The 13,108-nt window shown below is 40.4% G+C and overlaps 1 protein-coding gene across 2 annotated transcripts in view; it reads left to right on the forward strand.

Annotated features, from left to right (window-relative positions):
• ACBD5 (acyl-CoA binding domain containing 5) overlaps positions 1-13,108 on the forward strand; it is a gene marked incomplete at its 3' end in the record, with an annotated part of 31,265 nt that overhangs the window by 14,213 nt on the left and 3,944 nt on the right. For both annotated transcript variants that reach the window (XM_081164152.1, XM_081164153.1), the window contains exons 6-11: positions 7,481-7,606; positions 9,900-10,112; positions 11,127-11,233; positions 11,904-12,156; positions 12,327-12,526; positions 12,908-12,958. In XM_081164152.1, the coding sequence (XP_081020278.1) occupies positions 7,481-7,606; positions 9,900-10,112; positions 11,127-11,233; positions 11,904-12,156; positions 12,327-12,526; positions 12,908-12,958 (950 nt within the window). The remainder of the gene's footprint in view (positions 1-7,480; positions 7,607-9,899; positions 10,113-11,126; positions 11,234-11,903; positions 12,157-12,326; positions 12,527-12,907; positions 12,959-13,108) is intronic.

Genomic DNA, 13,108 nt, shown 5'->3' on the forward strand with positions numbered 1-13,108 from the left:
CACTTATGCTCGGCATAGGGACAGTGATGTATATAATTGGGTCAGGTTTTCCTCATGAAAATCAGTATGCTTTTGAGAGGCACAAAAGTCTTCTAATTCCAATTAAAACTTCTCTTTCAGTGCAAAATAAATTTACAAAGCTAAACTTTTAGATAAAAAATAATGCTCTTAAGGGAAACATTTGAGGTGAGGTGTAAAAAAGTATGTGGAAGTTTAGAGGCTTGTTGATGCTTACAGACAGAACTTAATGCAAAAGAAAGCATTATTTACCATGTTAAGTAATTTTTTTAAAGCCTCTTAACTAAAGCCAGTTATTTCAGTCCGCTGACATACCACAGAGGAATGAAATACTGCTCACAGTTTACATCCTTGGATTGCCATCTGTGGAACATGTGCGAGAGTGGACAAGAGAAGCTTAGGAAATTACTTTCTTGTTGCTAATGTTGTGAAGAGTTTGTTTTGAAGGCTTGGTCTGATGCACTTCTGTTTTCAAAGCAAAGGAGCGCAAACTGTTCTGCAAGGGACGAACCCACTCTTAATCAGTAGCTGACCAAAATATTATTTTCAGGTTCGTAAAAAACACTAGACTCGAAAGAAGAATGTGGCTTCTACATCCAGCGCAAGAGGCCCGGCCGGCCTGCGTGAACTTAGGGTAGGCTTGGAAGAGGCATGTGGAGCACTGTGTTTGCATTATCTGGGCTCTGCAGAAGGGAATTGGGCAACTTTTTGCTTGAAGCGCTTGGGGCATTGAAGGGTTCAAGGGCCTTATTCTTTCTGGGGAAGCTAAACTGCATTGCTTTCTAAAAAATATGTGTTGCTGCTCAAAATGGAGCCAGGCTTTCAGAAACATTTTTGTGGTGGTATTTTATGTGCCTTCAATTTCAGCTGCACTGAAGAGAATGAAGGGAAATATCAACATGGACTTATGTGCTCATAAATAAATAAAGAGGCCAAGTAGGTGTCAGAGTATAAGCAAGTGACTTTTTCCAAGTCTTTCTTTAAAAGCATGCTTATGAGATTTTAAATAAATGAATTAAGCTATACCATTCATTGGGACTATTTTGTTTCCCCCTTCACTGGTTTCAGTGCTGCTTTTTATTATTATGATAGTTATATGTTGGATTTATGACAATCTGTTTTTTTGTATTGATTGATTTTTCATTTGGATTGTATTTATCTTTTATTTATTATGAGGACTTGATTAATTAGGCAGCATATAACTGGCAAAACTAAGCAAAATAAATCCTGAGTACCATAGTTCCATGAGCCCAAATAGACTTTGGAGTTGTTTTTCTCGATTAGCAGCAACCCCAACCCCTGGCCATGCCAGATGGCAAAGCATGTAATTGGAATGAAATGCGAAGAAAAAAGCCAACTGTCTCTTGCATAAGCCCAAGTAGCATTTTTTGTTCTGACCATTATTTGCGTAAGATCTGTGTATTCATCCAGAAACTGTGTCTTAAAGTAACAGCCTTCAGTATAGCTTCTTACAAACAACAAAAACGTGACCTATACTTATTTTTGCAGCTTCCAAATGTTATATGTGGAAGTTTAGTATTAAGGTTGTATTATAGAAAATATGAAGAAATACTCATCACATGCTGCAACTTCCCAAATAGTGGTACTGTGTGTTTTAATACTCCAAATCCCCTTATCAGGGTAGCACCTCATTTGCTGGGAATTTGTTCCAGTTTCTAGCACCAACATAACTGGACTTCTTTCTGTCCCCCCCCCCCCTTTTTTAATGGATATTCTGTTCTGATACTGTGTTTGCATGTTGCATGGACCAAGAGCGTAGTTGTATTGGGAATGGTTTGGAAGGGGGACTGTTGTGACAAGGGAAGTTGTAATCCTGTTCTTCTTTTTTATATTATTGCTATAAAAAATTTAAATTAAAAAAAAACCTTGATTTGGTTTTCTGGTAATTAGTAAATGTGTGTCTGTTTTCTTTATGAACATTTCTTACCCATTCCAATAAGAACCTATTCCAATAAATAGGTTTTCTGCATGTTACGTATCGAAGTTCCCCAAAAGCTCATTTCCTCCATGGAGAGTCCTTGCAGTGCAAGAAGAGATTTTCTAGCAGAGGAGACTTGTTTCTGTCAAAGGAATGTTTGCTATTCTACAATAGTTCAGTGAAGTTCTGAAGCTGCAGAAAACTTGTAACATCTTATTTTGAAAATGTATCCCATGTTAGCTTTGAAACTTATTAGTTTAATTTCTAGGCTTGTGTGCTCGTAATACTGCACTGTCTGTTTTCTTTGTTTAGCTTGGTTTATCTCACTTGGAGGGACGGAAGAGAAATTCACTTTTGTATTATTGTTGTTTGTTATTTATTAAATTTGTATACCGCCTTTCATCCGAAGATCACAGGGCAGTTCACAACATTAAATTGCAAAATGCATAGTAAAGAACAAACAAAAGCAAACCAATAACCCCCATCCCACAAACACATGCATTGAAAGCTGAATCTATCAAACATAATAATAATAATAATAATAATAATAATAATAATAATAATAATAATAATAATAATAATAATTTATTTATTATTTATACCCCACCCATCTGGCTGGGTTTCACCAGCCACTCTGGGCGGCTTCCAAAAGAATATTAAAATACTGTGATACATCAAACATTAAAAGCTGTCCAGAATAATATTCAAACTGAAACACAGCTATCCTTTGAAATGTGCACTTATCTGAATTTTGTGATGCAGTCCTCCAGCCAACTGATGTATATAAAATGCTTTTACCAGGGAAAAGTATGTATAAAAATGAAGACAGTGGTGAAAACAACCAACATAAATGCACTGTATTAGGGGAAATTGCTTGCCAAAGTGTGTACATTAGTCAAAACTACATATAACATGTTTTTATTAAGAGAAATTAGCACTAAAATGGTGATGAATTTTCATGAGATTTTTTAAAAATTGCAAATTGCTGCAAAATGCAGAGAATGGGGGGAAATTAGAAACTGGGAGAATGAAAATAGACAGATCCTTCCAGCTCCACTCACTGGTCACTACTTGAAGATTCCCCTTTTTGCCTTCTTGGGTCCTGCCTACGAAAAATATTGCCTGAATAGTTTGACAACATGTTTTCCCCATTTTTCTATAATGTAGAAACTGGTTTATGGTCCTGCAAACTCCTTTTGTTAATCTAGTTCTGCTTTTACTTGTTGTATAATCAGCAACTTCAATACAGATTACTTATTTAATAGTAAATAATAAATAAATGCCTGTTCCGTGTTAAACACAATCACACGTGCAAAGTTGTTTCTGTTGACACAAAACTATTTAGAAATAGGAAAGACTCCTTCTGGCAGCTATGAATCTGTGAAAGAACTATATGAAAACGCCAATGCAAAACTGGTTACTGGAAAGAGTTTTATGGTTTCTCAGAGCCATTTCTATTCCTGCACTCACTAGCAAACATTCTACGCTATTGGTTTTCAACTAGCAGGTTGAACTGAACTGAGTCACAGCCTGGGGGTGGGGGTCATCTGGGGGGTGACACCAGCAGCACTACCACCAGACACAAACATGGTAAAATTAGAAGCTGGGGCTCATAATGCGTACTTATGTGAAAGTGAACAGCAGGTCTGAAAAAAGTTGAATTCTACTGTTGTTCTAAACTTTATGTAGACCAGAAAAATTACAAAGATTATTAGAACCTTATAAAGCAAATATTAAGTGGTTTAGAAATACTTTTTAAATGATAGATTGGAAGCAGAAAAACCCAAAGCAGATTACTAAACTGTGAGATAACATATTTTATAAAATGAATAAGATCCTCCATACATTTAAAGCACATCCAACCCATATTCAAAGCCCATTACTTCCCCCTTTGAATACTGGGAGCTGTAGTTTTCCCATCATATAATTCCTAGCATCCTTAATAAACTACAGTTCCCATGATTCTTTGTATGGTGTGGATCTGTGCAAAGACTGCTTTGAAGCTGAAATTAAACCCAGAAATCAAAATATTGGGCAACAGAAAAAGATTAGGTACTCTTCTTCCAGTGCATTGGAGAGGCTAAATATCTTGCATTACTATACACAATTTACTTACGTGCTACCACATATACGTGTGGGGCCAGGAAATAAATCAATAAATCAATTCAAACATGGAAATGGCGGGAGAGAGCTGATGTCAGGAGTAGGTCAGCAATAAAAAACACTGGCGTAAGTAAAATTAACTCTATATTTAAAGAATCCAAAACTGCACAGACCTAGTGATCACAGAAACTCTTCCTAGCAGGACTTGCCCCAATGAGGCAGTTGCGAGGACTGAAGGTCTCCGCCCTCCCACCGCCCTCTAAGGCTCCTCCTCTGGTTCCTTCCCCAGCAACCTAAGGGTCATTTGTTTCGTCTCTGCTCTGCTCTCTTCAGTTTTCTGTGTGTTCTGGGAGACCACAGGAAGCTTCCCTGGCTTCTTCAGAAGCCTACTTCCATTCAGTCTCTAGATCCTGCTCTGCTTCTGCTTCTGTGTCTGGGCTCTGCCACAGCCTCTTCCTGCTCACTAAACCCTGTTACCTCTTCAGGTTCCAACGCTTCCTCCTCCCAGCCTGCTCCCTCCCTCCCTCCCACCACCAATCCCCTGGCTCTGAGCTTTCTTCCCTTGGGGGGGTCCTTAGGGGGTTCCCTAACTGGTGCTTCCTCTGCATCCAGCCAGACCCTCCCCAGAGTCTGAAGAGGGCAGAGGAAGCCCCAAAGAGTCTGGAGGCACAGCAGGGCTTCGCTTTGGCCTCTCAGCCTCCCTACTTAACAGCCGATGAACGTGGTAGTGAGGGCAATCTGGCTGCGACATCTGTCACCCCATTGATCGCCAGGGTTGATTCGGCTGATCTGGCTGGCTAGGCGGGTGTCCCCTTCCTCCCTCACCGCTCCATGTGCGTCCCTCCCGAAGCTGCGCGCTCGGTGGAAGAGGACGACCATCCCAGATAGAAGGAGTGTACCGTTCTTCAGTCAATGGTATTGAACGTGGTAGCATCCTCCAGCCTCCTGCCAGCCCCAGAGCTTTAATTCCAGTTGTGGATATTTTTGGATACAGTATTTTTGGTCTAGGTTGGAGAAAGAGAACGGTGGAGATGACATTTAGAGGGTACTCCTGACTACTCCATTTTTACTTACGCACGTGGCGGCCTGGAACATAACCCCTGCATAAGTGGGGGGGGGGAGACATCTGTATGCCAAGGCACATATGATTAAATTAGGGAACTATTATTTAATGAACACCATTTGTCAACTTCACCTAAGTGGGTGGTAATATGATTGCACCTCATGCTTTGTCTTCGTCTGCTGTTTTAAATTTTGTTCCCAAAACTACTGAGAGAGGGTGTGACATGAAAGAAGTAGTATAGTAGTAAGAAGGGATATCAGAGATCAAGGATAGTGAAGAGAGGATGGGGAGAGAGTCAAAACTGGTACAGGTGGGTTTTTGTTTAACTGTATTCTATAACTTTGTTTCTTCTGCAACCTATGGAGGTTTGAGCCTTTCTCAAAGAAGGGTCCTGATTGGACTTTATAGCAGAGTTCTTGCATCCATGAAAGATAGTTCAGTTGGTAGAGCATGAGACTCTCAGGGTTGTGGGTTTGAGCCCCACATTGTGTGAAAGATTCCTGCATTGCAGGGGGTTGGACTAAATGACCCTCGTGGTCCCTTCCAACACTACGAGTCTTTGATTCTGTGATTGAATTGAACATAATCCTATTGTCTTCCTCTTCAGTCCATATGTGGCTAGGCAGGGAATGTGCTGATGCTTCATAGGGAAGCCATATTGATCCTAAGTAAAGTTCTGCAAGCCATATTTATGAGTGATCCAGCAAATAAAAATACCGTAGTTGTTTTCCTTAAACATCATCAAAATGGTTATTATTTGGGAATCATATCAATTTGGGGAGCTACTGTATTGCACTGGGACTGCTTTGTTTATCAAACAAATTTCCTTGTCTGAAACATTAGTCGGCTCTGTTGCGAAAACGATCCACTCTTGTCACAGTGCCTGGAACAAAAGTATGGAAACTAATCTGCCTTGTCACCCTTTAATTTATCATATAGATATGAGTAGCAAAGTCCCTTGCAGACAAAGGGAAGCAGTAAAACATGTTTAACAAGTCCCAGCTATTGATTTGCAAAACAAGCAACTTGAATCAAAAGATTAAACATGCTAAAGTTTTTGGCACCCCAAGTAAAAGTTATGCTAATACCGATCACACTCTTCTTGCCTCTGTTGTTTCACTGTTGCTCCGTTGGTAGACCTCCCCAAATCAGACTGAAATTAGTAATAAAAAAGAATCTTATTGAATTGAAGTGGCATAGGTGCATACATACTTCTGTTATTTAAGGCCAGAACTAAATAATTCATCTCTGGAGTCAAGAAGTGACCTATTTTAATACCCTCACAGACTGATTATTATATATATAATGTTATGTTGGTACAAATACCGTATTGGCCTGAATATAAGCATCACTTTTTTCCAAATTCCAACCGTGAAAAGTTAAAGTATGGCTTAAATTTGCGACCTTACAAAAATTGGCTTTTACGATTTCGCTGCCGAAGCAGACATACGGTAAAACGGAATGGGTGTGAGTGGCTGCAGAATTTTAAGAGAGCGGCTTACATTTGGGTATTGTCTTTTTTTCTCCCCCCCCCCCCGAATTTAAAAGGTGTGGCTTCTATTTGGGCCAATACAGTAATAGTGTTTCAGGAAGACGTTGAATTTTCTTCTGGTTTCAAAATAGAGAATATATGACTGAATACTGAAGGCTTGCTTGACATTTAAAATTGTTGGCTTTGATAGTGACGGCCTATCTCGCATTCCTGTATCTGTAGCCATGTAATAATAATACAAAACTATAAGTTCTTTACTGACATAAATGTAGTTGATATAAAAGCTGAAGCATATCTATATCTGCTCTTCTCACACAACACTTTGCATTGAATACTTTTATAATGAAGTATGCCATTGCTAAAAGAAGCTTTCTAAGCCATGGAGAAGTTTGGCTTCTGAATAGTATTGGCGTACCTACGGTTTCTTGCCTAAGCAATGGATTCTGAACCAATAGCAAATAGTTAATGGTGTGTTTTGCCCGAGAGTAGAGAGCCTGTGACCTTCCAGTTGTTGCTGGACTCCCAACTCTCATCAGCCCTAGACAACAAAGTTAATGGCCAGGCATTATGAGACCTCAAGTCCAGCAACATTGGCAAGGTCACATTCCCTGCCCTTGAAAGCCCTAAAAAATCCAAGTCTGGTTTCAAGCTATGATAAGGAATTTTCACTTACCAGTACAGATGCTGTCAGCCAAAGGAGGGAAAGTTTGGGGAAAATATATATAATATATGAGAATTATATTTAAGGACAAGAGGTAGAAATTGCCTTGAATTGATTTATTTTTTTAAAAAACAAATATTTAATAACTACACAATTATTTTCAATCTCCTATAGTAAATATTCATTTTCTGAACTTGCTTTTAGACCTTGGATATTCCATAACGTCTATGCCAGCTGTGAATGGCAAATCTGAAAGCAGCGACAGCGGAGCAGAGTCGGAGGAGGAACCCCATCAGGAAGAAATAACAGAGCTAAAGCAGGTTGAGAAAGGTACAGTTTTATTTCTGAACCGCACCCACCTTTTCATAGCTGTGCTTCTTTCCAGTCTTGCTCAATCAGACTGTGGCTGCTGTGGAACACAAAAAAGCAATGGTCCCGTGTCTCTCTGCCCTACATTATTTTGTAAGAGTGAGCCCTGTTTGGAAACTTCAGATTTCAGAAGAGGCTTGGGAATCTGATTATCAAGATGTAATCCTGCCCCCACTTACCTAGGAGCAAATTCTGAACATGATGGAAAAACAGATGTTGTTGGGATGTAACCTTTTGTGTACAATTGTGGTTTGTTTTTTTTAATGGAAAGATATTTAATAGATTGGTAATAGGAGTGATGAGTGAATGCAGGACATGTAACTGCAGAGATGGAATGGGTGCCCACAATTTAAATACAAAGTAAGACACAAAAAAAGTCAAAAGCAACATGCAGGTAGTTGGACTATAGGTGGTTCAGCTTTTCTTCCTTTTCTTTATTATTTTGTAACCAATGGAAACATTGCATAATGAATTGTGTAGTACAAGTAACTTAACATTGCAATCCAAACCTTAAGTACAGTGGTGCCCCGCAAGACGAATGCCTCGCGAGATGAAAAACTCGCAAGATGAAAGGTTTTTTCGTTTTCGAATTGCTTCGCAAGACGAATTTCCCTATGGGCTTGCTTCGCAAAACGAAGCTTGCCCCCGCACCCCGGACCTCTTTTGAAGCAAGGGGCGGCAGGGAGAAGATCGCTTCTCCCCGTTGACAGCCCCGCAATCTCCGAGGACAGAGCGCGCGCCTTCCCCTCTGTCCCCGGACCCCTTTTGAACCAAGGGGCGGCAATGGGGAGAAGCGATTCTCCCCGCTGCCCCTTCCCTTGCTTTAAACAGGTCCAGGGACAGAGGGGAAGGACCACGGCGCTTCCCCTCTGTCCCCGGACGGTCTCCATAGGAACGCATTGATTGATTTTCAATGCATTCCTATGGGAAACCGTGCTTCGCAAGACAAAAAACTCGCAAGAAGAAAAAACTTGCGGAACGAATTAATTTCGTCTTGCGAGGCACCACTGTAAAGGTAAAAGGACCCCTGACCATTAGGTCCAGTCGTGACCGACTCTGGGGTTGCAGCGCTCATCTCGCTTTATTGGCCGAGGAAGCCGGCGTACAGCTTCCGGGTCATGTGGCCAGCAGGACTATGCCGCTTCTGGCGAACCAGAGCAGCGCACGGAAACACCGTTTACCTTCCCGCCAGAGTGGTACCTATTTATCTACTTGCACTTTGACGTGCTTTCGAACTGCTAGGTTGGCAGGAGCTGGGACCGAGCAACAGGAGCTCACCCCGTCACGGGGATTCGAACCGCTGACCTTCTGATCGGCAACTCCTAGGGTTAAACCACAGAGCTACCCATGTCCCTTGGTCGGGGCTTAACTGGCTATCAGGCCCAGAGCCACATCCGTAGCTCAGCTACTCTCACAGCCTGGTGCAGAAGAGGAAGGGGAACACTTGAAATCGTTACAGCAACGAGGCCCACATTGGGCCCAGTGCTGACATGTCATTGCAGTGGGGCTGGCTTGATATCCAGCAGATCCTGTGCTAGCTCAGCCCCTTGCTGTTTTAGGACTTTCCGTAGGCTTTCACCAGTTGGGATCCTGGCAGTGGGACTTCCACACATTTAGTTGGAGGCTTCCATACCAGTGGAGTAATGCTGCCCACTTCATGGACAGAGACTGTCAGAGATGAGTAGAGTCAGTGCTGGATTTACGTATAGGCTAAACAAAAGCTATAGCTTAGGGCCCCACTTTTGTGGGGACCCCCCAAAAAATTAAAGGAAAAAAAACCTGGATATACATTTCCAAAATATAATATAAAAAATAAAACCTACATACAGCAACAGTGTTTTGTGTTGTGTAGGCTCCTATGATGTAAGTAAAGGGCCCTGCCTGCTAGGCTGCTCCCTAAAATATCACTGGTTTGCTCATTTCCATATATAGGGTGCCTACATTCTGCATAGACTGGTTGCATGGCAACATGTGCAAATGTCTTTAGATACCTATGAGGTCCACAAATTACCATATAGCATATATTCAGCAGTGATATATTCAACAGTGGCAATTTCTTGTTGACAAAGGACAGCTGGACATAGAAAGGGCCCCATTACCTTCAGTAATTTAGGGCCTCATCAACCCTAAATCTGGCCCTGAGTAGAGTTCATTAAATCTATGAACAAATTAAAAAAGCACATTTGTAAAAACTAGTATATTTCATAGTATTAGTCTATTTGAAATGTTGTCCCCTTATTTATTGGTTTTACAGAAAGTGAGAGTCTGGGACCAGATTTGACGCCTGCTCAGGAGCTGGACTGTGTTGTCGCCAATGGTTGCTGTGAAGATGTCCCAAATACTGACATTCACAATGGCATACAGACTAAATCTGCTCTGAATGGTATAAATGTGGATGAAGAAGTAAAGAAGAGAGACAAGCGCCTTGAACTACCTATAATTTCTCATTTTGGGTCTTCTCACCAAGGTGCTTTCCTCACGTGCATTTTTCCAAATTAGTCTATATGTTTGTCAAGCAGAATTTTCCAGTGGTGAAGACTACCCTGGGAATTTGCTGTCTGGTTTGTAAAGATTATTTCCTCACTTTTACCAAGCTGTAGTGGAAATGATTAGAGATTTAAACTTTGGTATGCTTTATAATATATTCTGTAAACTTGTTAAATTTTTTATGCCATATTTACTCGAGTCTAATGCGCCATCAAATCTAATGCGCACCTCAGTTTTCAGAACCTTGAAAAAAAAAGTATTTGCTGGCAAATGTAAATGTGCCATTGAATCTAATGCACACCTTAATTTTCGCAATGTAATTTTGCCAAAAAAGGTACGGATTAGATTTGAGTAAATACAGTATTTGACTGTTGTGTGCCCTCCGTTCATATACTTACTGTGTCTTTGTGTGATGGAGAATCAAAGTAAACTCCTCCATGTACAGTAAATGACACTGAGGCTTCTTCTCTTCTGACTGACAAGTTTCTTCCTCCTCCTCCCAAAGTGGTTGGGAGATTCATGCAAATAAAGTGCTTACACAAAGGGCATCCATGTGGAAAATATAATTGAGAGAGGTGGGGATCAAAGTAATTAGGATAAATTAACCTCAACAATCACATCTAACGATATTGCCCCATTGTGAATAGCTATTGCAAGCAGTGCTTTCACCTGCTTTATCTTAAGCAGACAACTTACATAATAAGCTTTTTAATATTTGAAGTGTGATCATGTGCTCACTGTTTAAACCAGCCTTTCTTAACCTTGGGTTACCAGATGTTGTTGGACTACAATTCCCATCATCCCTGACCAGTGGTCTTGCTAGCTAGGGATGATGGGAGTTGTAGTCCAAAATCTGGGGACCCAAGATTGAGAGAGGCAAGTTTAGACTGATGAAATATTTATACGTGGACTTTTGCACTGTCATTGTTTTATTCTTGCCCAAATTGGCCTGTTTGCACTTATTAAGTGTTTGGTCATATACCTGTACACACAGGTGCAAATGAAGATACCGCTGAAGAGGTCTCTGGCATTCAGCACTTGACAAGCGATTCGGATAGTGAAATATACTGTGATTCCATGGAGCAGTTTGGACAAGAAGAGGTACAGTTTATCAAGTTTTGTACTGAATGTGAAAAGGTAACATAAAGTGACCAGAATCCAAAGAGACATGAAATTAGTTATTTGAACCTACATAATCTTTAAACTTGTTTGCTTGAACAGCAATCCTCTCATGCTGCAAGGCAGACTGATGAAATCAGTTCCTGATATAGCATGAAGATAACTGCTCAAAGCCCAAAATTCCAGGGGTCTCACATAACTGCCTTCTGTAAGCCTAAGCAGTTCTTTAGATTCTGCTAAACGGATGAAGGGTTAGAATCTGGAAGAAATAATAGAATGTACATCTAATACAACGCTTCCACAATCTGTATAATGGTCAGCCTAGGTGTGGTTTTAAATGTGTCTATTGCTTTTAGCATGCTTTTAAAATATATATGCTCCTAGGGGAGCTGATAACTACTCTTTTTGCAGCAAATGAGAAAGGAGAGTTTAACTCTTTCTTACCCTGCTGAGGTCCTTTCAAGCTGCTATTTACTTTAGAAAGAAATCTACGTTTTCCACAACATGCATATTAAATGCAGAGGAGCCCCTGGACCACAACAATAGCCCACAAAAGACTCTAACATAGGTGGTATGTTAGGTATATTAGGTATCCCAGCTTTATGGGAAATACTTTAAGGAAAATATAATAGCCAATTCTCTTAACTTGTAGATATTGGAGTCAACGAAAGGATTTTCAAAACATCCATTACATTTCTCAGAAGTAGACCACAGCAGTCTGCTGGGTGCTTCTGGTTTTCTTGAACTTGGAAACTACAAGACAGACGGTATAATGGTGGCTGCAATTGAAGGAAAAGGTGAAGTCAAGTGTGGTGGTGAGGATGGCAAGGCAAGTGATGGAGGCCCTCACAAAGAAAAGAAAGGTGGTGAAAAGGTGGATTTCTACGGAATCAGAAGAGGGAGAGGTACTGTTGGAATATTTGTTTTGTTATGTACTTATGTAGATAAGCAAGTCTAGTGCCATACTTAAATTTTTTTTGTAATTTACAAAAAAAGTTTTCATAGTCTGATTTTTATATGGATTAAAAACCATGCCTTATTTCTCAATGCTTTCTCTTTCCCCTCCTAAATTTAGGTCATAGAATGCACCCTTTGGGTGATGGCGCCCAAGGTGGACAAATGGGTAGCGGTGGAGATGGAGAACGATGGGGGTCAGATAGAGGACCAAGAAGTGGCCTCAATGAACAAATTGCAGTAGTGCTTATACGATTACAAGAAGACATGCAAAATGTCCTTCAGAGATTGCATGCATTGGAAACACTGACAACTTCACAGGTAAGATGCGCTTGTATTCTATAAAGTTAGGGTGATGTCTAGTGTTAGTCCTACTTTACCTCAGTGCTCCTACTTGGAGCATGACTTAGTTGGAGATCATCCTTACTCATTATTTTAAAAAGCTTGATTATTGGAGTAATGTATGTAAGCATGTGTGTAATGTAGGGGAGTCTGTATGTAAGCAGGCTTAATTGCAAAGGATGGGTGGCAGGGAAGAGGTGGCAAAATCATCACTCCAAGCAGAAGTGTTCCATTTCATTATGTGAGCAACAATGTTACGTTGCAATGTTTCAGAAACCACAGTAGGAATATAATATGAAGCTGTGAGTATAAATTTGAAACATAATCTGTCACTGTGTTAAATTTGTGTTTTATTTCCAGGCAGGAACTGCAACTGTACATTCAAATAATCAGACTCCCTCACCTGCGAAGGTAAGATCTTACCTACTTTCAACAGAGCAGCTTTGATTTTTATGTTGGCTTTCCTTTGACTGTATGTAGATTAAAATGGAACTTTTCATAACACAATTATCTTAAAAAGGGGCCAAAAAGCAGTGTTTTAAATGCTGTTTAAAATGCTGT

This window comes from Podarcis bocagei (genome assembly GCF_964188305.1).
Source record: "Podarcis bocagei genome assembly, chromosome: 12".
NCBI classification, from domain to species: domain Eukaryota; kingdom Metazoa; phylum Chordata; class Lepidosauria; order Squamata; family Lacertidae; genus Podarcis; species Podarcis bocagei.